This window comes from Stegostoma tigrinum, chromosome 1, assembly GCF_030684315.1.
Source record: "Stegostoma tigrinum isolate sSteTig4 chromosome 1, sSteTig4.hap1, whole genome shotgun sequence".
In the NCBI taxonomy this organism is placed as follows: domain Eukaryota; kingdom Metazoa; phylum Chordata; class Chondrichthyes; order Orectolobiformes; family Stegostomatidae; genus Stegostoma; species Stegostoma tigrinum.
In genome coordinates, this window is record NC_081354.1 from 121,004,046 (window position 1) to 121,029,424 (window position 25,379).

At 39.9% G+C, this 25,379-nt stretch overlaps 1 protein-coding gene across 6 annotated transcripts in view; it reads right to left on the minus strand.

The window, feature by feature from the left end:
- Window positions 1-1,905: 1,905 nt before the first annotated feature.
- Window positions 1,906-25,379, minus strand: part of ndufaf2 (NADH:ubiquinone oxidoreductase complex assembly factor 2) — a 149,350-nt gene continuing 125,876 nt past the window's right edge. Inside the window, exons 3-4 of one of the 6 annotated variants that reach the window (XM_048535509.2) lie at window positions 17,833-17,873; window positions 1,906-5,339 (exon numbers count right to left, since the gene is read on the minus strand). In XM_048535509.2, coding sequence (XP_048391466.1) covers window positions 5,085-5,339; window positions 17,833-17,873 — 296 coding nt within the window. In that variant the 3' untranslated portion in view covers window positions 1,906-5,084. The other 5 variants (XM_059648296.1, XM_059648289.1, XM_048535518.2 and 2 more) reach the window with 5 other exon arrangements.

Sequence of the window (25,379 nt, forward strand, 5' to 3'; positions counted from 1 at the left end):
TACAGTGAAAAGCTTTGTTTAAGAGCAGTGCTGACAGATCGTAGTCAGCAAGGATATATAGATCAAAATGAATTTAAGACAGAGGTACAGGTTACATTGCACAGGATGTGCACTAGGTGAGATCAGGTTAGCAAAATCAATTATCATTTGAGGCTTGAGAGTCCATTCATCAGTCTAATAATGGCCAGGAAGAGCTGCTCCTGAACCTGCTTGTACATGTGTTCAGGCTTTTGTATCCTCTACCTGACAGAAGAGGTTGTAGGATATCATTACCTGGTTGTGATGGGTCTTTGATGACGTTGGCTGCATTCCATGGCAGTGGGCTATGTAAATAGAGTCCATGGATAGAAGGTTGGCTTCTGTGATGTTCTGGGCTGGGCACACCATCTTCTGTAGTTTCTGACCATCCTGGGCAGAGAGTTGCTATATCAGGCTGTTATGCACCCAGACAGTATGTTTTCAGTGATGCATCTGTAGCAGTTGGTGAGAGTCCTTATGGACATGCCAAGTTTCCTGAATCACCTGACAAAGGAGAGGCATTGTTGTACCTTCTTGAACAATGCATCTACGTGGGAAGTCCGAGACAGCTTGTTGATTATCATCATTCTGAGGAACTTGGCACTCTTAACCCTCTCAACCTCAGTTCCATTTATGCAGATGGGGACACATAAACACAGTAGCTACAACAGCAGGTCAGAGGCTAGGAATACTGCAGTGAGTAACTCACTTCCCGACTCCCCAGAGCCTTTCGTAATTTACAAGGTATGTGTGAGGAGCGTGATGGAACATTCCCCACTTGCCTGAATGAGTGCTGCTCCAACAACACTCAAGAAGCTTGACACCTTCCAGGACAAAGCAGCCCACTTGAGTGACACCACATCCACAAGGATCCATTCACTCCACCACCGACACTCAGTAGAAGCAGTGTGCATCATCTACAAGACACACGCAGAAATTCACCAGAGATCCTTAGACAGCACCATCCAAGCCCTAGATAACAAAGTGTAGGGCTGGATGAACACAGCAGGCCAAGCAGCATCTTAGGAGCACAAAAGCTGACGTTTCAGGCCTAGACCCTTCATCAGAAAATGGGGATGGGGAGAGGATTCTAAAATAAATAGGGAGAGAGGGGGAGGCGGACTGAAGATGGATAGAGAAGATAGGTGAAGAGGAGAGTATGGGTGGTGAGGTAGGGAGCGGATAGGTCAGTCCAGGGAGGACGGGCAGGTCAAGGGGGCGGGATGAGGTTAGTAGGTAGGAAATGGAGGTGCAGCTTGAGATGGGAGGAGGGGATAGGTGAGAGGAAGAACAGGTTAGGCAGGCGGGGACGAGCTGGGCTGGTTTTGGGATGCAGTGGTGGGAGGGGAGATTTTGAAGCTTGTGAAATCCACATTGATACCATTGGGCTGCAGGGTTCCCAAGCGGAATATGAGTTGTTGTTCCTGCAACCTACGGGTGGCATCATTATGGCACTGGAGGCGGCCCAGGATGGACATGTCGTCTAAGGAGTGGAACCCTAACCCTAACCCTTCCAAACCCTGACCACTTCCATTGAGAAGGACAAGGGTAGTAGATACATGGAAGCACCACAACCTGGAATTTTCCCTCCAAGCCATCCTGATTATGGAAATATATAATCTTTCCTTCACTATGGCGGGGTCCTGGAATTCTCTCCCAAAGGGCAATGCGGTTGACTGCAGTGGTTCAAGTTAGCCAGTTACCACTGTCAGCAATCAGAATAAACTCTCTTCAAATATATCAAGGAGATAGCTTATACCCTAACTTCTTCTAAATCAATGTTAAGTGTGAGGTGCCGTGTTCCAGATGTAATTTACACTATGTGGCTTTAAGCAATACACATTTTATTCTTAACCAACAGTTCATATACAAACTCAAGAATGAAGAATTGGAATAACTTTAACACTGTTGGAAAACTTTAACAAAACAGATTATTCAACCACTAAACAACAACCATTCCAATATAGTAACAATACATGAACACACTCTTGGCAAAGGCAATGTCAGTAAAATAGATTGTCTCACATGCAGTTCTGGCAGCAGGGACAGAACCCAAGCTTTTGGCTGCACGGGAGAGAGAGAGAGAGAGAGACAGACAGGCAGACAGAGAGACAGCAAGAGAGGCCACTTCCACAGCTAACTATAAACCCCAACAGATGCTGAGAGCTAAACAAACATCCTAGTTGTGTGGGAACCTGACTCCATCCATTCATGCTGCTTCCATTGTTATGACTTTAAACAAAAACTCATGAGCTGTTTACTTCATTGGCTTGGAAGTGACAGATTGATACCAATGGCTCAAAACCTCTCTTCAAAAACAAAGTACATCTCCCAAAGCCAGAAACACCCACATTCCACAAGGGAATTTAAAAATAAGCAAGATTTGTACTTAGATAACCTATTTCCCTACCTCTGGCTATTTCTAGACATTTAAACACTTCAAAAAGTACAACTACTGTCACAATGTTGGACAATGAGTATCAATTTGGAGCCATTATGGTCCCATAATCAGTAATATTCTAATGATAAGATATATCTATTTGGATGACAAATATTGACAGGGCAGAACTTCCTCAAAATTATACCACAGGAATGTTTATATTTCATCCAAGGCAGCAGACAGGTCTTTGATGTAATACCTTGATGAAAAGATGGCATCTCTTACAGAGTAGTATTCCCTCTGCCCTACACTTAATGTCAGCCTGTATTATTGGTCAAATCCCTGGAGATGGAGTGCTGACTCTGAGGCAAGATTGCTACAATTTAGCAAAAGCTGACAGTATACTCCGAGCTTTACTTTTCTTTCCCATATGTTATCCGCATCCCTGACACTTAAGATGTCACAAAAGTGGGGCATTCACTTCAGACAAAGTGCTATAATGGGTCTTCGAGAAAACATCTTCAAACTATCTAATATTATCAGTAGATCGCAAGGCTACATTCCTGGTTCCTATGGGCATTGGTATTTTGTAGGTAAGTGCTTCTCTGAAGTTCTCCAAAGTTCCTAATCTACATAATTTTATGGACCAGAAATCCATGAACTATGATTATCCACGTTGGAAGACAGAAAGTGTTGCTGGGATTAAGAGATGTTAATTTGTTTCATATTAATTCTTTTTAGTTATTTCACATTAATTGGCTGAATGTGTCAGATATAAACAGAGGAAAACCATCCATGGTCAAATACACATTTGGTGACACAGACAGTGACAGCCAATTACTCAGTAAGTGGGTCAGTCAACAGACAAGAGTTCTGAATAATTATCTTCAAGTGGGACAATGATTTCAAAATCTGCACGGAACAAGAAAAAAAAATTAGGTGGTAATTCAAAACAGACACTTAAAGAATTCCATCTCTACTGTTTGGAGACAGTAAGGATTGCAGATACTGGAAGCCATAGATGTGAAGGTGGAAAAGCACAACAGGTGGGACAGCAACTGACGAGCAGGGAAGTCAACGTTTTAGGCTGAAACTCTTTGTCAGGTCGAGGGAGGGAGGGGGCGGGGCTGAGGGAAAAGGTCAGTGGGATAATGATAGGTAGATTATAGATAGGGGTTATTGTAATTGGTCAGTGGGGTCGGTGGAATGGATAGGTGAGTAGAAAGATGGACAGGATAGGTGGGATCAGAAAGAAGAGGAGGAGGGGGAGGGCTGGCCGTGGGATAATACTGAGGGTGGAGGGGATTTTGAAGCTGGTGAAATCAATACTGAGGCCACTGGGCTGTGAATACTCCCTATCCTGCATTTGGGAATTAAGTTTAACAGACTAATTGAAGGATTTAGCCACTGGCCTGGTTTAAATTAAGTGTCTTCAATTATGCTATCTAGGTGGGTGGTTCAATACAGAGTATTGATTACAAAAAATACATTAGTTACAAATTAAACAAAAATTATTTTGGCATATTGCATGTTTTATTAAAGAGTTTATTTATAAATTCTTACCAGCAGAATGAAATCTAAATATTCAGACCAGCAAAGTAATCACAAGCAGAAAAACATACAAAATTATTTAAACAAAGAAGGCAAAAAAAAATGCAATTTAAACTTGCATTCATACTCACCAGTGATTTAAACTTCTAACAAGCCACTGACAAAATGTAATCTGTACAATTAATACAGACTGGTTTAATTTTTTGTGAAATGAATTACTTCAAACTTAAATAAATTACTGAACCGTAATACAAGCAAGTTTTTCAAAAGAAAACTTAAGTGTGAGGTTTTCTATTGTTGTGCTAACCGTAGTATTTTTTTGATAGCTAAAAGGTAAAGTCTAGCCGGCCATAGGGATGCTTTCGTATGAGAGAGGTATGACTGGTGACAGTTTAAATTGAGGGTCACCAAAGCTTAGGCGAAGGGACAGGTTGAGATGGAGAGTCCGTAATAGTAACCTCAGTCGGTACAGGAACTGAACTCATGGTTGTCAGCACAACTCTGCATTGCAAGCCATCAAGTCAACTGAGCTAACTGACCTATCCTTCTATGAAATGGGCTCAATGTCAATGCAATATATTATAGGAGCATGTAAAACAGAAATTTTCTTGATATTACATCAGGCAATTTAACTCAAGTTTTGAGAGCTGTGTATTTGGTGCAACTGAGCATTTAATTTTAGGTATAAGAAAAGCTGTTGTAAATGTCCCTGCGGTCCTTCAGCTTCTTTGCTGAGGATTACCTCTCCCTTCACTGCACCACTATTGAGAAGAATTTCTCGTTTGCATATCTGAAACTGTTTAAATACTTCAATTCCAACACAGATGAAAGCAATGATTTACAAATTTCTGTGCAAACCTTTTGCCCTAACACCTGGGGGAGTAGAATAAACTATCCACGGAAAAGCAGATTTTAAACAAACTTAAGAAATACTTCAGACTGATGACCTTGTCAGAAGAATCTTAAAGTGCCAGGGTTTGAATTTGAAAATGTAAACTGAAATAAAAAAAAACAAAACACACCGGTTGTTGTATCATTGATATGTGATAATTGCTGTAAGTATATTTGGTTCCTTTGTTTATTTGTTAGATATTTCTGGTAAATATTCTTTAAGCCACAAGACAAAATAAACATGTTATTTTTTCATATTTGAGTTTTCTGGTGGTAACCAGCCTCCTGGCTGGAAGGTATTTGCTGTACTTGTGGGTTCTGAAGATAGCTTATCCGTTCCAAAGTAAGTTGCAGAGGCATGTCCCTTGATTTGAGTTCGAATTTGCCGTGCAACAAGACCTTCCTCATATTCCTTCTCTCTCCTAATCTCCTCCTTCTGTTGTACTTCATTGGCATTTATCTTTATCATTTTCCTATATTCTTCATTGTGTAGAATTTCCTTTGCAAATATCAAAAAAACAAATTTTATACACAAATTTCAATATTGTTTTGGTCTATATATCCTTATAAGCAATTTACTTTGCACTGAATCAAGTTTACTAAAAGAATTAAAATCTTGGTACGTGGTTACAGCAAATACATTGAGATACTGAATTGGCCAATATATCACAGAAAAAAATTAACATCGTTGTTCCTCTATTTAAAGATGATATCCTTTCCTTCACAGCTCGCATTCTGATATGCTATTTTCCTTTCAATCCAATATATTAATTTCACCATACTGCCATTCTTTTGCGACACACCATTTAGAATTAAGGGAAAGAACTGATTGCTTTTTCAAATAAGCCTGAGCCACTGAAGTTCATTTCAAAGAAAAAGATCTCATACAAATCAACTGTGTTCTTATTGAAAGATCTTCTGTGGTAGCTGTAGCAGTAAAAGCTATTCTAGTAGATGTTGTTCTTTGCTTCATCAACTCCTTTGTTCCTTTCAGTCTCAGGTTTTCCACGCTTATTGCATCCCCACCACCTCCCTTATTTTTATAACAATGGGCATACACTGCCTTAGATCAGCAGGATATAAAAGCCTGAATATTAGTGGAACTTATCTGAACTGTTAACTGTGGCTCCTGTTCTGTATCAACCCCCTCCTCTAATTGAATTGCTTAATACAGCAACACAATTCTTAAGTACATAAGACACTTCAAACACTTCCTCTCTAATGTCAAACTAAACAAACACAAATGTAAGGTACTGCAGATCGAAATGTGTCTTATAAACACTGCATGAATGGTACTGAGGGTGAAGCTGAAAGAATCTTGCAGGTCTTAATAGATAACTCAGCAATTAACAAACCCAATGCAAAGATGAACTTGATGGACAATATTAGCATGTAAATCAGGGGAGGTTGTGTTCAAATTATACAGTTTCTAGTTAAACTGCGGTCTTCAGTAATGAGGCAAATGCTGATGCTGCAAGACAAGGAAGATAATTATGAACTGGAGGTTCTGGAACAACATGGCTAAGTGTTTAAAGTCAAGGGTCTAATTAAGGAAAACATTATATTGAGGGAAGAGATGATTGAGAAAGAGTATTTGAAAAGTTAGGAGAACAGAAAAAAGTAAATATAGGCTATAAATAAGTTAAATTGCACGAGATGGAATAGGGAACAGGGATTCTAAGTGGTAAAACTTGGTTACCTCGCTCAAGCATACTTAGCAATTTCTTTTGGGTAGTCAGAGACTTTTTCCCAGGATATGACTATTATGAGGGGGACATAATTTTAAGGTGACTGGAGGAAGGTATAGGGGAGATATCAGAGGTAAGTTCTTCACACAAAGAGTGTTGGGTGTGTGGAATGCGCTGCCAGCAGTGGGAGTGGTGTCAGATACTTTCGAAACTTTTAAGCGACTCTTGGACAGGCAGTTTGATCTTAGTGGGATAATAGGTCAGCACAACATTGTGGACCGAAGAGCCTGTACTGTGCTGTACTGTTCTATAAAAGCAAATTTAGTATAATTATCAAATAGGTTATTTTTCACAAAAAAGCATGATAGCACATAGAATAAACTTGCAAACCGAACAGGGAGGCAAAAACTCTGGTATCATATGAAAAGAAACTGGATACTGCAATGTGGGGAACTTTATATCCTTTCATACTGGATCAAATAAGTTGGATCTGAAGCAGTTGATCAAAGACTTGATATGTTGGCAGGGGCTACTAGGATTTTTCCCAGTTTTGCTGAAGTTCAGTTGGAGGGAACATTTGTTCATCAACTCTTCAGTACATGGCAAACAACTGGTCTCTGAATGGAAAAGAACGATAAGTCAAACAGCTTCATAATAAAGTGGTATTGCACACATTCGACAAAAGAGCTGCTGAAATGAAGACTGGAGATATGTTTGAGTCCTTACGTCATCTACGAGTTAACTATTCTGTTAACGAAACCGGGTTAGTGACAGAATCAAACAATTAATGATTCTATTAAAAGCAAATTGCGGATACTGGACATCTAAGACAAAAACGAAGTGTTGGAGAAACTCAGCAAGTCTGGCAGCATCTGTGGAGAGAGAAACAATGTTTCAAGTCAAAAGTGACCTTTTCTCAGAACGAAAGAAGGGTCACACCAATCTCTTTTCCTTTTTCCATAGCACTTCAATTTCTTCTACTTCCCATTCCTATTTCAAAGTTACAACTGAATCTGTTTTAATCACATTTTCTGGCAGGATTTACTGAAGAACAGGGCCATACTCAATTAGTCATCTTTCATTGCCCCAGTTCACTCATTGGATTAGAATACACACAGTGTGATGAGACAAAATATGCTGAAAATGCTGAGTGATTCATATTTTTTTAACAAAATTATGTATTATAAAAAGGTTCCAGTTAACATTGTACAAAGTACAAAGATGAAAGGAAAGAAACTATTTTGTACTGGTCCAAAGACTCAGAATTTAGGAAGAGTTTCAGAAATACTTTTTAAAGTTAAAGGAAGGGAATTTACTCTTTAAAGAAAGAAAATTAAAGGGATTAAAGGAAGGAGTGAGAAGAATGGAGAATTCAAAGACAGGTATCACAGAATTGCAGGGAGTCGGAGACTGGAAAGGCAGGGGGTGGTGGGCGAAGTCAATTAAGGATTATTTTGAAACATTGTGAGACAGGAAGACAATGATTATACAGTCACCATTAGATTAACCCCTGATCCTGGGTTTTGTTCATTTCAAATTTCACCATCTGCTGTGGTGGGAAACAAACCCATGTACCCAGAATATTAGACTGAGGTGCTAGATTACCAGTTCAGTGACGTTACTACAACACCACCAACTCTACAATACAGTAGCAGCAATGTGTACCATCTATATAATGTGCTGCAGAAATTCACCAAGACTTGTTAGATAGCACCTTCCAAATGCATCACCACTATCATTTAGTAGGATATGGGCAGCAGATAAATAACTGCCACCTGCTAATTTCCTTTAAAGCCACTCACCCTTTGTGACTTGGAAATGTACTGATGTGACTTCAGTGTCACTCAGTCAAAATCCTGGAATTCCCTTCTGAAGAGTGATGCAGCCTACCTACGCTAAATGGACTCCAGCACCGAAAGAAGGTAACTCACCACCCACAGCGAGCCAGGAATGGGCCCACCTCATGAATAAATATTTTAAAAAGTGATTAACAGGTTAAATTGGATTTCAGAAAGATTATTGAAAACTGAATCTTTTAAGTCAAGATCATAGTTGATATACCAGAGGGACAATATCAAATGGTCCTAAATGTGAATCTATTTATGGTCTTGTAAAAAATAGCAGCTGTAGGGACTCAGTTACAATGAAAAGACATTTTTCAGAAATGAAGCTGGACAACAAATACGTGTACGATGTACTGCCATAACTGTAGGACTAATCGATCATATCTCAGGGTATTCCTTTGAGATCAATGTTTAAAAAGCACTACTTACTCACAGTACATATCTCTGTTAGCGTTTATCTTGTCTCTTAAGTGTGTTATAGTAACAGCCCTAGTCCATCTATTCTAATTAGGGGAATTATATTAACACTAATTGTGCACAGGTGTGACAAGACAGGATTATACCTTAAGTGATATCCTGAAATGGAAATAACAAGACAAAACTACATCATGCCCATAATTTTATTAGCAATACTTAAATTATGACAGAGAAGATCAAAAATATATTGAACTACATATTATCACAACCAAATAAAATATCATCCTTCATTACAACAATAGGATCTAGATTTCATACTGAAATGTAAATTAAGTCTCTGATTAGTACAAACTATTCAATTTCTGTGTTTGTGCTACTGCTTCTAAACTATAAAAGTGGACAGTACATAAAATTAAAAAAAAACATTTCAATTGCTGATTTATTAAAATACAGTGATTGCAGCTCACTATATAGTCTTTTTTGGTTGGGTTAGACACGCTTATTGGAATTTTACATGCTATTTAAATCAAGGGACAAACTGTGAAGTCAAACATAATAGATGGGACAATCAAAAGTTAACTCGTAAAAAAAACTTAGCAGTTACAAATATGCTCAAAAAAGAGGGTTTTGTGAAAGTTCACACAAATATCTCACATACATGATTTTTGGGCCTTCTTTAGGTTGGGGATTGACTTATTCAAGAACACAAGGTCCACATGTTGCTGTCAGCAACAAGTAAATGTTCTATAGTACTTACACTTTCCCACAGACTTTCTGTGAGCTTTTGTATTGGAAGTTGAACAGCTTGTTTTCTTTTTCCATTTGTTTGTGTCCAGTCTAATTCCACTCTCGTGGGGTGTATATCCAGGAAACAAAATACTTATCCTGTCAACCTCAATGATATTTTTGTCACAATGTCTTCGGGGCACATCTGATGTCTGAATCCTGAGTAACACCTTTTTATAAGTAATGTTGTCTCTCCATCGAGGTCTTAGGTAGGAAAACTGGTGGAAGGTGACCAATTTGCAACTTTGCTGTTCTCTTCCATGCCTCACGACGTTGAATGCAGTTGGCGCTATTATAGACTGTTTGGGTTGGATGTGTTAACGATATTGTGGCTGGAAGACTGATGCTGCTTTATGCATTCTTGAGTGGATGCTGATCTCTCCATCACCTTTTTCGGAGATGCACCCAGTAGGTAAGGGAAGAAGTCAATATCCTTGATGTTCTGTTGCCTGATGGTGATGGGGAGGCCTTGTTACCATTGTCTTGGTCTTCTCAGTTAAATGCATAGACCAGCTGTGGCACCATTACTCTCAGACTGGTGGTCCTCTCCTGGAATCGATGTGATTTTGTGGCTAGCCGATAGGTGATATAATCTGCTGCTTGTCAAGTAATTATGATACCTCAACAATATAACATATAATTCAAGAAACCAAAATAGCAGAAATTTTTACATTTTTTACATTTACAGAACATAACCTTATGATTGGGATGGATAAAAAATGACAGCTAGATTTCTGAGACTAACTTTGTCATATCTCGATCGGAGATGTCTGTAATTACTGATGTGAGACCAAAAAATATCCCAAGATATTTAGTGTAACAGTTTTAGCATCCACGTAGACTATGTATGATGCATACTGTCACTATCCTGATCATTTTCAATTGGGACTGTAGCTTTAATAAAGCATTAAGAATAAACTGGAAACGCATTGAGCCAAAATGTGACCTGTAGTGACCTTGTGTTCTCAGCGTGAAGTTTAAAATGCACAGGCTATGCAAAGTTTGCAGCGTGGTGCTTCTGCATGGCAAATAAAATGTCTTTCAATGGGATTTCTAACCAAATTATATGAAGATTTCTAGTTCTTTAATCAGGACCTTTTGTTATCTGCCTTTAACTTGGCATCGGCATCAATGAGAGGAGCCCTGCCTGGAATGGTGGATGAAGATAGTGGCGCAGGTCTGGGAGAAGCAAGGCTGAGTAAATGACGAAACAGAAGGCTTCCGGTGGCGGTAGCAGCAATGGAGGGTGAGGTGGATGCAGCTCCAATCCAGTCTGAGGTTTCCCAGTGAATGAGTAGGTCCCAGCATTAATCCCCTGGTCTAGACTTACGTACTGAGCTGAGGCTCCAGGTCTACAGCTAGGCACGAATGCCTGATGGCGGAGGTGGTGACGGCAGTAAGTTTGGTCTCCATGCAAAATCCTGCATCACTGGTGGCAGCTGCACCGGTGAGGCTGGCCCAACGTTAACTCATGGCGGTGGCAGCATTGATGGAGGCAAGATGGCGCCAGAGACCTGTGACTTTTTGTTCCAGCGGTGACGGTGTGCTGAAGCACACAGTTGGAGCAGCGTAGTCAGTTTAGCAGTAGGGACTCGAGATATTGGGGTGGAGCAGTCCAGATCCATACCCGTGGCTGAGCTAGAAGCTGGAGCTGTTCCAAGGGCAAACCTAACTTTGTTGAGATAAGACTATAAGATAAACATTATTGTCTTATTTTTCTGGCGGTATATTCTGAGTTCTGGTTTATTTTCTGTGTTTTAAGATGGCCCTGGAGAGTGGTGACACTAAACAACTTTTCACTTACTTGTAATAAATACACATGACAATAAATCAAACCAAAACAAATCTAATGTTAAAAAAATCCTTGAATTTAACTTAGTTTTTGTTACAGTTGAAGACTGCTAAATTTTCAATACAATGCTTACCAATTTCAATTATAACATTTGTGACAATGACGCAGGCTGACAATTAGACTTCAGAAAAATCAAATCAATTTGGTACAGAGAAATTCTCTTTTAAGAAACAACTTAGAACAAGTTAATTTTTAAACAAATCAACCATTTCTTTTACACATTGTCGTAGCTGAAATTCCAATTAGAGTTTTTGAGTCAGGTTGAATTAAAAGCATTGCTTTGCTTTCAGTGAGATAGCAGTCCCAATTTGAAATGGTAACAGATTTGTACATTTACACACACATGTACTTGGATAGAAATCTGAAAAGATTCAAAACATTGATATGTAATATCTCCCACAGGGAGAGCTGCATCAAATCAGCAGATGGCTCCTGATAATAGTTATTTATATGCATGTAGCTGAGAAGCTGGCAGAGAATACACTTTTCTGAAATAACGTCTTTCACCAAGATTCATTACTACACCTCAAGATTCTTTCTACTGTATATCTAATGAAATCAATTTATTTGCCCATTTTATCTTTTTTTAGAACAGCATTCACAGGTTTATCTTATGAAGAGAGGTTGACTGAGCTCGGTCTCTTTTCATTGGAGAAAAGGAGGAGGAGAGGGGACCTAATTGAGGTATACAAGATAATGAGAGGCATAGATAGAGTTGATAGCCAGAGACTATTTCCCAGGGCAGAAATGGCTAGCACGAGGGGTCATAGTTTTAAGCTGGTTGGTGGAAAGTATAGAGGGGATGTCAGAGGCATGTTCTTTACGCAGAGAGTTGTGAGAGCATGGAATGCGTTGCCAGCAGCAGTTGTGGAAGCAAGGTCATTGGGGTCATTTAAGAGACTGCTGGACATGTATATGGTCACAGAAATTTGAGGGTGCATACATGAGGATCAATGGTCGGCACAACATTGTGGGCTGAAGGGCCTGTTCTGTGCTGTACTGTTCTATGTTCTATGTTCTATGTTTAATCATAGCAACCATAAAATAGAACATGGTCAAACTATGCTACTTGCTTGTGACTTATGTACTTTTGGAGTTAAAATGAAAGATGCAGATTCTCTGAAACAAAATTCAAGTTTTTTTAAATTTTACCATTTGTGCAACTAAGTTAATCTTAATGAATGTTATTATTACTATTCGTATTCATTTAAAAGGACATAAAATATGTTTGTCCAGTACGAAGTGCAAAACATGGTCAATATTCAACTGTTTGATTAGGAAAGTATTAAATATAATTGTAAGGTGTTTCACTCTGTAGGCAGAGCTGCCTAGCGTGCTTTTGCTTGCCAACAGTAAATATCTGACAACATATTGTTTAACGTACTCATTGACTATCCAGCCCTGTACCTATCTTCTGATTAAAAAAACTTGAATTAAAATTTGTAATAGACTTGTTATTTTGGTGTGCTTTTATAAATCATATTAATTTAGTCTTTCTTTATAAAGACATCATAGCAATTAACAAATTAATTTGAATAGCTGTTGTCATTGAACAGACAATGCCTTGGTCCGTTTTGTTCCTTTTTGCAAATCCGGCTTTGTTTTTAAAAGGTTTTCGCTTATTTGGGTCAGTGCCAGACTAATAATATAGTCATTCACAATTGCATAAATCATAAAGATAGCTTGCAGATGAAGTCAGTTGCTTGCTGTTTGTCAGGGTTCACATGATGTAGCCATAATGTAAAAAAGCATAAGCCAGCATGCGCATTAAAGTTGCAGTATCTGCAATGTTCAGCATTAGTACTCCTCAAACTGTGTAGATTTTCTGGATGAGACACCCTTGTAATAAAATGCATTAAACAATAAAAAAGTTGAACTCATTTCTTTAGTGCATATACACAAACACACAATAGAGAGAGAGAGAGAGAGACAGAGAGAGACAGACAGAGAGAGGAGGAGAGGCGAGAGAGAGGTGGGGGGAGAAAGGGAGGAGAATAGAGAATTTTGGTCAAATCACACAGCATACTACTCAACATTTTTTATGTATTATTAATGGATCTCGCATGGTATGGCAGACTGAAAATGTTAAGACCTAATTATTGTTGACATCACATAAGGCCACTATAAATGAGGAGCTCGTGAGCCTGAAAAGTACACAGCGTTTCAGTGGTGATTTGTCCTGTGGCCTTTTTTTTTATATCTTGTCTACAAACAGTTGGAGTTATGTCTCAATTATATAGAATTTAAAGCAGAGATCAGTTTAGCTGGCCCAACTGTTCTATGTCGATATTCAGCCTCCACCAATTTCTCATCAGCTATTTCTCTAAATACATCCTGCTACTTCTTTTCCTCTCATAAGCTTATTTAACAGTACATCTACATCTAACTTCCCACTAAATGCATCTATGGTTTGCTCTCACTCAGGTTTTGCTAATACCATTCTGATATAGGCAGTGATGGGCGTGCATTACGGCACACTTTGATAGCTCCTATGATCTTTTTGCCCCTTTGTAATGACCTAGCTAAATCTGGGGAACCACCATTTAGTGAATCAAACCATGTAACTAGATCCTAGTGTTCCAAGCGGAAGGCAGACATTAAGTTTTAAGGTAAAATAGTCCCAGCTTTTTCTCAATTTCTTTTGAATATTGATTGGATTTGATTTATTATTGTCACATGTATTGAGGTACAGTGAGAAGTATTGTTTTGCATACTAATCAGATAAATCATACCTTACATAAGTGCATCAGGGTAACAGAACAGAATGCAGAATATACTGTTACAGATGCAGAGAAGGTGCAGCGAAAGATCAATTCTAATGTATGAGTGGACAATCATGAGTCTGACAACAGAGGGGAAGAAGCTGTTCTTCAATCTACTGGTACGGGTTTTCAAAATTTTGTACATTCTGCCTGATGGAAGAAGGTGAAAGTACAACTGGGGTGGGAGGGATCTTTGATTATATTGGCTGCTTTCCTAACAGAGGAAGTGTAGATGGAGTTAATGGAAGGAAAGCTGGTTTTTGCGATGGACTGGGTTGCATTCACAACTTCTTGTAATTTCTTGCGGTCTTGGACAAACCAGTTGCCATACCAAGCTGTAATGTACCCAGATAGGAAGCATTCTATGGTGCATCTATAAAAATTGATGAGAGTCATTGTGGACATACTGAATTTCCTTAGCCTTCTGAGGAAGTAGAGGCGTTGATGTGCTCTCTTGACTGGATGGACCAGGATAGATTGTTGGTGATATTTATTCCTAACAACTTGATGCTCTTGATGAAAATACAGCCTTTCTGCTAATTCAAACATAACTACGGATACGCTACGTGGATGACATCTTTGTCATTATTAAACAGACCAAACTAGTGGAGACACACAAGCTAATACACACCACCCTCACTGGAATCAGATTCACCAGAGAGGAGGAGAGGACAAACAGCTCCCATTCTTGGTCATCACGGTGGAACGCAAGACAAATGGGGAATTCCAAACAAAGGTACACAGAAAAGCCACACACACTGACCAACTACTGAATTTAAACAGCAACCAACTTAACACACACAAATGAAGTTGCACGAGAACATTATTGAAACAGGAAACAACACAGTGCAGCTGCACAAAGCTACACTGACAAGAGGAATACTCTTCCAGGATTTCAAAGACAATGTGTACCTGGAAATCTGGGTCAGAAGATGCCTATTACACGATCAACAACGGGAAGACACTGCATACCCCGACACACTCATCAGGCTACCTTACATCAGGAACACATCTGAACTGACCACAAGAGTCCTACGACCGCTGGCATCAGAATAGCACACAAACCCCGTCAACCCTATGCCAACTGTTCACCTGAACCAAAGACCCACTACCCACTATGGACCAATGTAATATACAAGATTCCCTGCAAAGACTGCAACAAACACTACATTGGAAAAACAGGAAGGAAATTAACAACAAGGGTACATGAGTATCAAATTGCAGCAAAAAGACACATCCAGTACTCACTCACCTCCGTTCACATGAATAAGGAGAACACCAAGTCAACTGGGACAACACCAGGATCCTGGGACAGGCAAATTAGGGACAAGCATGGGAATTCCTAGAAGCCTGGTACTCCACAAACAAACCATCAACAAACACTTAGAGCATGACTCCATATACATTCTATTGCAAAGTAAAACCAGAAGTGAGGTAATCCAGCTCAACAGACACCAAGATTTTAATAATAGGCTGCAAAACACAACAGCGCTTCATCGGAGGCTGCATTGATGATGTTACCCAGCAGGGTAGTGAAATGTCTGTGAACAAAGAAGCAGCTCGGTGAGCCAACCAACAAGGTACAGTGAGCGTGAGGTACTTGGATAGCTTTAACCCTTGCGGAAGCAATTAACCTTCTTCCAACATTGTTCCAGACAGTTGAAACCACACCAACCCAGGTGGAAACATCACATGAGTCTGGCATGTTCTGGTGCTGCGATCTCCCCTGGCTGTCCTGGGAAAAAAGGACGAACCGAGATGTCAATTCTCCTGTGTCAGTCATCCCCTTTGGATGTGTTCACATATTGGAACTGAGAAGTTCAAATCCGGACTGACAGCTTTGAAATGGTGTGCAGCCAGTGTTTAAATATAGTTCCCGTTGAAGAAACGGCAGGAAGTCCTACTATCTAAGAGTACTCCCATACACCAGAGCACATGATTGTATGATGTCATGGATGCATTTAGTGCATACTTTATGAGGTGAATAACATAAGTTGTCCAAAAAAATTGCACGCGTTCACAAGGAGAAGTGCATCTGGGAAATGCCCTAAAATTGACACTTAGCCAAATTTATGGAAAATTCAGAGATTTTTCATAAAACAAACCAGAATTGCAGGTCTGGCAGCTTCCTTGGAGAGAAAGCAGAGTCAATATTTTCAGTCTGGTGATCCTTCTTCAGAACTGATAGTAGCTAGGAAAAGGTGGCATGTACCGAAGGCGAGGTTTGGAGGGAGAAAAACTGAAGTGATTAGAGAGGTGGAGGTGGAGCCTAGAAAAGGAGAACATGAGTTAGGCAGACAAAGGGATGGATGCCAAGGAGAAAACACATTTGATATGGAGACCACATGTAGGTGAAAATGAGTTGGTTATGCTGAAAGCAGCTCATGTCTTAAGAGGGTTTGGGGTGTGGGGATGGGTAAAGAACATCGAAGGAAGTGTACTGGAACATGCTGCTCCTCCAGTTTGTGCTGAGCCTCACCACTGCACTGCAGCAGGCCCAGGACTAAGATGTTGGCCAGGGAACAGAGGGTTACAGCTAAGGTTCAATTGGCTGATACCAGGAATGGTAGGGCTGTTCAATGGGCAGAGATTGGTTTGACTGGGCCCATATTCACTGGAGTTTAGAAGAACGAGAGGGGATCTGATTGAAACATATAAAATTCGAACAGGGCAAGACAGATGCGGGGAGGATTTATTTCCTCGTTGAAGTGTTTCGAACAGTCTCAGGATATAGAGTAGGATATTTAGGCCTGAGATGAGAAAACATTTCCTCACTCTAGGGTGGTCAACCTGTGGAATTTACTACCTCAGATGGCTGTGATGGCTGGCAGTACATTTAAGAATTTTTTTTTATTAGATTTTAAAAGGCATCAAGCGTTATAGGTGGGAGATAAGAGGATCATCCATGATTATACTGAATGTTACAACAGGCTCAACGGGCTAAATGGAATATTCCTGCTACTCGTTCCTATGTTTCTATTAACAAGGGCATTGAATTCAAGGCACCACAATATGGGAAAGATATGAATGCATTTCAGAGTCTGCATTGGAGAGTGAATTACAAGAATGGTTCGAGAGATGGAAATCTTCAGTTGTGAACTTTGGGTTGAAGATGTGTTAGGAATGATGGAGGATTGGTCCAATGTGTCAGGTATGGTGTGTTAGGACTGTTCTCCTTAGAAAGAAGGTGGCTAGAGCAGAAGACTTGTTAGAGGTTTTCAAGTGCATGAGCAGACTAAACAGTGTAAAATAAGCAAACACATAAGGGTGTGAATTTAAAAGGATTTACAAGAGAAACAAATTTTATTTAGAAATCAACATTTTCACACAATGAAGCGTAAAGTATAGAATGTACTGCTTGAAAGTATGGTGGAAACAGATTCAATTGAGGCATTTACATAAAAATAAAGTCTAATGGGTGGGAAGACCTCCTCCTGCACTATAAGACTTCTGTGATTCAGTGATAAATAGTAGTTTGTGAGTAACAGTGTCTTATATACACCGTTTTTAAGCAAGGGGTAGCTTTTCTTCGTTTGATATGCCCTAAATCAATACATGATATTTGTGTTTCTTGCTACACATTTTAAATTACACCTTTGTAATCATTTTAAAAGAAAGGATAATAAAATGCCTTGAAACATACCTCTTTGGTTGGTGGGTCCTCCCTGCGCCCTCGTATCCAAGCTGATAAGAACAGAAGAAAATTAAACTTTACTAAAAGATCAAACGTACTGTAACATTTTCTTATGCCTTTTATAAAATAAATAAATGCTAAGCCAATAAATGGTTAACAGTATGAAATCATTGAGAGAAGGCTGCTCAGCAACTGGGAGGCTGAGGGATGCAGATCTGAAAAATCTGTTGTAAAATATTAAAATGTACTTAAACATGACTTGTTTAAAAAGTATGCAAATAAGCATCAAGAGTAAATATATTAATATGTGGATTTTGCACTTTCTCTCATTATCAAAGTGCACTGTAAGATTAGCTCATACAAAACAATGAAGTTTTGGATGCAGTTGTGTCTCATTCTGCACAGGACTGTCCTGTTTACAACAATAAGATGAATAATAATTTAAGGTTTATCTGGTGCAAACAGTTGAAGAAAGGATACGACTCAACACCAGGGTACATTGCTGCTCTACTTCAAACCATGCTGTCAAAATCATTAGATTCCAGGTGAACAGACAAACAAGAAGAAAAGAGCAAACTACTGCAGATGTTGAAAATCAGAAGCAAGACTAAAAATAGCTGGAAAAACTCAGCTGGTCTGGCAGCATCTGTGGAGAGTAAGCAGAGTTCACGCTTTGGGTCCACTGACCTTTCTTCAGACCTGACAAATAAGAATTTCTGCACAGATGAATACAACAATGGCAGAACAAAGTAATAAGAACCTTTTTTTTCTTGCTGTTAACTTATCACAGCAAAGATTACTGTTTCAAAAGAAAAGTTCTTAACTGACTGTAAAGTCCTCCTGGGTGTCGTGAAGTTGTATGATCTTTATATTTGTAACTGTATGGTCTCATCTGTATCTGCAGGATTTGACAGTACACCTTACGAGCATTATCCATTGAAGCCATACTTAAGCTCACCAATCGTTCTGCAGGTAATTGTATTTCCTGAGTATCCAGCCATGCAAATCAGGAAAATTTTGACAAAAAGGTTTTGCAGAGGTTTTCTTGATCTCTTACTATTCATGTTGATAATTAGAGGCTCAGAGAAATGTACAGACAGTTGTTTCTGAAAAATACTACCTTATATCAAGGCTAGGACAGGAAACTGAGAAAAACCTGCAGCGTTTTTAAATTTACCCTCCCCTCCTATACTGTGCTGACTTTGACAATTTCAGCAAGAATGGTGACAGTGTGCAGAACTGGCAACAATAACCCTGTGTGATGAGACAAACTAAAAAGACCATGACATCCTTTGCCTAATCATGATCCATTCATCCTCAACAGACAGTATCTATTTGTGGACATTCTGTGATGGCACATGAAGCTCTGAAGCAAAGTGAAACAGACTCATAATATAGCTGAACATTCCAGTCTCCAGATCATCACAGAACAGATATCTGACTGAACTTGGCCCTCTGGAAGATAAGATGTAGAGGCTTTTGCAGGAATTTCCTGGGCAGTTTAAATTCTGATGGAAAATACTTTTGGACTCCAGGATCCTCCACAAAAGCCTCCTATTTTGACATGAATTCAGAGGCTTTGGATCATTCCACAGAACTTATCTGGATACTTACACAGGAAATGTTGGACAGAGTAAAATCTAGTCTAACACCTGGATAACTCCAGAACGAATCCCCCTAAATCACTGGGATTACCCTCTGACCTAACTTGACTACAACCCTACCCAAATACCCTCCACAGCCGACTGCTCCATCAACTACCCAAATAGCTCCTGGACCTGACTACCATTTTCCCGAAATCTCTCTCCCAACAACCCAAAATACTCTCACTCTACCTGATTGGACGTGACCTCCTGACAATTCCTCCTCAATCCAACGTGACCTGATTAACAGCCACTGACCTAACTATACCTACCATCCTAACCTTCCCTGAACTATGCTCAGCCTGACTATCCTTTGCAAGCCAACCTCAAAAATCCCAAAATAAAATCAGAAAGAGCTGCAGAATCTCAGCAGATCTAGCAGCATCTGTGTGGAAAGAAACAAGTAAACATTTCAACTCTGATTTAACTTTACTTTGACATGAAAGTAGAGGAGGAACGACTGACAAAGGTGGAGTCCAGAGGAAAAGTGAAAGGGAATGTTTAACGTTGTAGAAGAGGGATAAAGTTGAAAAAATAGATCTTCATGGTAGATGAAAATAGTATAAAATGAGCCTGTTTTCTGGAGAGCAAAACCATGCAAACAAAACACAGGTGGTTTGGTGGAGGTAAGTGGGTGTAATCAAATGGAAGATAGTGCTCAAATTCAGAAAATGTTGAACTCAAAGCTAAGTTCTCAAGGTGGCAAAATGTCTAAGCAGAAAATGAGGTGTTCTTCCTTAAGCTGGTGTTGGGCTTCGATGGGACACTGCAGCCAACCTAGGACAGAAAGTTCAATGAAATAACAAGCAACTGGAAGGTTGGGGTCATTCTTACGGACAGAGTGCAGGTGTTCCACAAAATGGTCAACGTGTCTACATTTGGACTCACCAATACAGAGGCTCCATTGTGAGTGGTGAACACAGTAGATTAGAAGTAGTACAAGTAAATCACTGCTCCACTTGGAAGGTCTGTTTGGGGCTTTGGACAGTAAGGAGGGAGGAAGTAAAAAGGAAAGTGCTATACTTAGGAAAGTGGTCGAGCTGGGAAACCTAAATCTTTAAAAAATACGTGGATGAGCACTTTGGCCAAGCGCTGGAAAGTGTGATTAGTCCATATAGGTTGGCCCAGATAGATGGGCGGAAGATCTTCTTGTGTGCTTTATGACCCTATGACATTCTGTAATTGCATGGTAAGGTGCCATGGTAGGATGAAGTGTTAGAATGTTGGAGGATTGGTCTAGTGAGTCAGGTAAGGAATGATCTCTGTGGAATGGTCATGAAGGGTGGGGGTGTGGAGAGGGAGGGAGGGAAGATATGTTTGGTAGTAGCATTCATTTTATTTCAGATCTCCAGCATCCTCACTACTTTGCTTTTATTTGAGTGATCTTGCTACCCAACTGATCTCATTCATCTACACCCATAACCAAAAATTCATCTCTGGCATCTACTAACTATGCATATCCCACTACCTACTGCATTCCCATACACGCCTCACCCTTTCATCCCCAATGCCTACCCACTTACCTCATCCAAATACTCACTCACCTACTAATCAACCTGCCCCTTCATTCACTTGCCTATCTGCTTGCAATCAAACTGGAGCTTTAAGCTTACCATCCAGAAGTAAGTACGGGGCAGTATGGGGATAGGAAGTATCCTATCTTCTTCCAACTCTGTTCTGATGGATGTTGCTCAGTGTATTTTTGTGAAAATGTGTTAAGAAGAACCTGGCAGAAACACGCAGCAGTGTCAAGTCAGAGGAATTTCTGAGCACAGTGATAATCCAATGATCGCTACTAATGCTAGTTGGAAGAAGCAAGCCAAAATTTCACACCTAAAGATCAAAGCCAATAGATGACCATTCAAGCATATTCACTGTTTCAATGGCAAATGCCTCATCAGTGAACTGTAGGCCGAAATTCTGTTCTACTGTTTTCTGTTTAAGAGGTGACAAGGCTGTCAATGAGTAAAACTGATAATTAAAATGGTTCACCAGATATAGAATGAAATGTAACCAACTGTAGTTTTTTGTTCCCTTATTGTCACTTTCTACTTTAAATGTTACATATGGCTTTGTATTAATTTTAAGTCTCGATTTGGAATTTCTCAAATGTCTTCCAAATTCCAAACATGTTATTATTCCTGAGATAGTAGGAACTGCAGATGCTGGAAAATCTGAGATAACAAGGTGTAGAGCTGGATGAACACAGCAGGCCAAGCAGCATCAGAGGAGCAGGAAAGCTGACGTTTCGGGCCTAGATCCTTCTTCAGAACAAAAATGAAAAAATGAAGAAGGCGTGAAACGTCAGCCTTCCTGCTCCTCTGATGTTGCTTGGCCTGCTGTATTCATTCAGCTCTACACCAGGTTATTATTCCTCCTGTGATATGGTTAGTGCCTCTATAAAAAATCCAGCATAATTAAAGGTAAAGCTTTATCGATGGAATCGTAGAATATGCCCTGGATTTTTTTTTTAAAAAATCACCATGGATACAAACTGCAGGTGAGAAAATGACCTATAATTAAAAATGATACAATGGCTGCAGTACAGTCAAGTCTGTCAAACCCATGGGGTTGCCCTCTGCAAGTACAACCTATTTAGTCCCAGTCTCTTGCCCTTTCTCTATTGCCATATGAATGACTTCTTCAGGTGCTTGTCTGAAGAAAAAACTCCTCAGAATCTGCCACCTATTCAGACTCTGCATTCAGATCATTACCATGTACTGTGCAAAAGTAATTATTCCATATATTATCTTTGTTTTTTTTCCTATCACTGTAAACATGTGGCATCTTGTTCTCAAGTCCTATCCCATTAGGAACAGTACTTTCTTTCGTTAAACTGTTTTTAACATTCTAGGTTCAGGCCCCATGTTTGAAAAAAAATTCATTTGCTTTTGTTCGGTGTATGACATCTGATTCTGGATCACAGGGCATTTTAGAGTCAGCTTTGCTTCTTGTCAGCACTGTCATCTCTTAATCAGAGGATACTGGGTTCAAGATTTAACTGGAAGAGAGAGTGTAGGCTTACGGTTTGTTGACAGGTTGGGTAGAGTACTTGTGGATTAGAAGGCAGGAAGTTAGAATTTGGTGTTTGTAAAATGCTGGGACAGGGAGAATCAGTGAGTGGTCCCTTTAAAAGATGACATGCTTTTTCTATGGTCAGAGATTTAAACAAAACATCTGTGGGCAGCAGCATGTGGGTTTGCAGGTGCACAGGTCCACAAACTGAAACATTTGGATCAAAACACCGTACGGTTAGCAGGCTAAGCAGCAGGGTTTTTTTTGCTATCAAGACAACAAAGTTTTGATTTTAGCCAATCAATCTGAATCAGACACCTAGGTACCAAAAATCAATTAAATTTATTTTTCTGAAGAAAGGTCCCGACCCGAAACGTCAAACTTTCCTGCTCCTCTGATGCTGCTTGGCCTGCTGTGTTCATCCAACTTCACACCGTGTTATCTTAAATTTAAACCTTATGGTTTTGACTACAAATGGCCAATCCTATTATAAGAATTTGATATATCATCAAGGGTGTATAAGAAGAAGGCAGTTGGAAAATCAGGAGAATTAACTGCCACCTGCCAATGTTAGCAGCTTTCAGTTCTCAAAAGAGAATTCAGGCTCTCACAGCCTTCCTCAAATTTTATAGAAAGCACCATCTAAATTAGAAGCACCTACAGTACAACTAGTTAATATTCTTGACAGAAGAATCTGACGGAGAAGGTGTTCCTGATAGAACACTCGATAGAGAAGGCACAGAGCATTCCAGAAGACACATAATCTGGCTGTAATTTCAAAAGACTAAAATAGTTTTTTTTAAAGAAAATTATATTATTGGGACTTGTATTTATTAGAGCAGCATACTATTAGAATCTTGGATTATTTGAGAAAAGTCAGTAGCTAGAAAGGGTGTATTTGATTGTTGATAGCTTAGTTAATTTGTACACCTGTTAGAGTTGGATAAATAAATTATTACTTGTTGATTGTGAGTGAGTGTCAGGGATTTGTTTTATTTAACCACTAGAAATTGCTGAGAAGCAGGTTACACCACTTTTCACACTCCTTTTCGCAGATTATAAGGCAAGGTACTGGGGTATTTCGGTTTTAATTCTTGTGGGGAGGGCAGTCAACTTTATGACAAATTCAGTGGTGAGGCACTGCTGCATTGTTCAATGTGCTGCCTTTTGAATGAAATATTAAGGTGAAGCCTTTGACTGCCCAACCAATTCTGATTGACCTGACATGTATAATGTAATAGTATGCACTGTTTGTAATTCTTTCATGGGATGTGGACTTCGCTGGCAAGGCCAACATCTGTTGCCCATTCCCAAGAACCAATAAGTTGAGTGACCTGCTTGGCCATTTCACAGGCCAGTTAAGAGTGGATCAGGAGTCCCGTGTAGGTCAGACCAGGTAAGAATAACTGGATAGGTACTTACAATATTTGGCCCTAGTTTAAAAGCACCATTACTGAAACTAGCTTTCAATTCCAGACGTTTTATTATTTCATTGATTTAATTAGTTGAATTAAAATGCCACTGGCCATGATGGTGGGACTCAGACCCATGTCACAAGGTAGTTGCTTAGGCTTCTGAACTATTAGGCTGTGAGATTATTACTGCACTATTGTCTCCTGACATCTTCTAGTAAAAATACAAGGCTAAAGGGAAAACAAAATTTTATAAATATGAAAAAAAATGGATTGCCATAGAAACCAATCTGGTCCCCTAACGTCCTTTAGGCAAGGAAATCTGCCATGTTTACTGGGTCTGGCCTACATATGACACCAGATACACAGTAATGAGGTTGGCTTTTGACTACCTTTTGAAGTGGCCCAGCAAGCCTAACTCAGTCAACCATGTAAAGTCCAACTTAATAACCCCTAGGGGTTTAGGCCACAATTCAGAGTGCTGTCTCACAGATGAGTTAAGCAAAAGCCTGACGCAGTCACACTCCTGGTATCACATCTTACTACATCCCAGACACTACCAATACCATCCTTGGGCATGTCTTGTCCCACCACCACGGCAGAACCAGCAGAAGTGGTGGCACTGTGGCATATAGTCGGAATGGGAACTGCAACGGGTCTCCTCAACACTGGTTCTGGATGCCATGAGTTTTCGTGTCATCCAGTCAAAACTGGGAAAGGAAATCTGCTGCTGATTATCAGCTACCATCCTCCATCAGCTGATGAACAGTGCTCAAAAGATTCCAAATTCCTTAATCAGGACTCGATAGTATCAGCCTTTGAATCGGTGTCAGCAAAAACAGGCCTTGCATGGAATGGTGGCCAAAGATGGTGGCATGGGCCTGGGGAGCTGCAAGGCCAAGTAAACGACAAAGGAGATGGCATCTGGTGGTGGCGGCAGCAATGCCAGGGAGAGGTGGATGTGTCTCCACCCCAGCCTGAGGTCTCTTGGAGCTGATCCAGGCTTAGTCCCCTAGTCTAGGCTCAATGGCTGAGCCAATGCTCCAGGTCCACGGCTAGGCCCAGATGTCTCACAATGGAGCTGAATTTGGACTCTGTGGCACCGGCTGCATCAGCAATGGATAGTGGTCGCTTTCTTTCAGCGGCAGCAGCATGACGAAGTGCTGTTGCAGCAGAGCCATTGGTTTAGCAGCAGGGACTTGAGGCATTGGGGTGGAGAAACTGTGCTAGAAGCGAGAGCTGTTCCTAAGACTGTCTAACTTTATTGAGATAAGACTACAAGATGAACTTCATTGTTTCATTTTTCTGGTTCAATGCTCTATGTTTTGGTTTATTTTCTGTGTTTTAAGACTGCACGAAGAGTGGCATCACTAAACAACCACTTTTCACTGTATTTGAATAAATAGACACGACAATAAATCAAATCAAATCAAATCCAATCCATGTCGAACACTACTTGGGAGAAGCATCAAGGTGGCAAGGACAC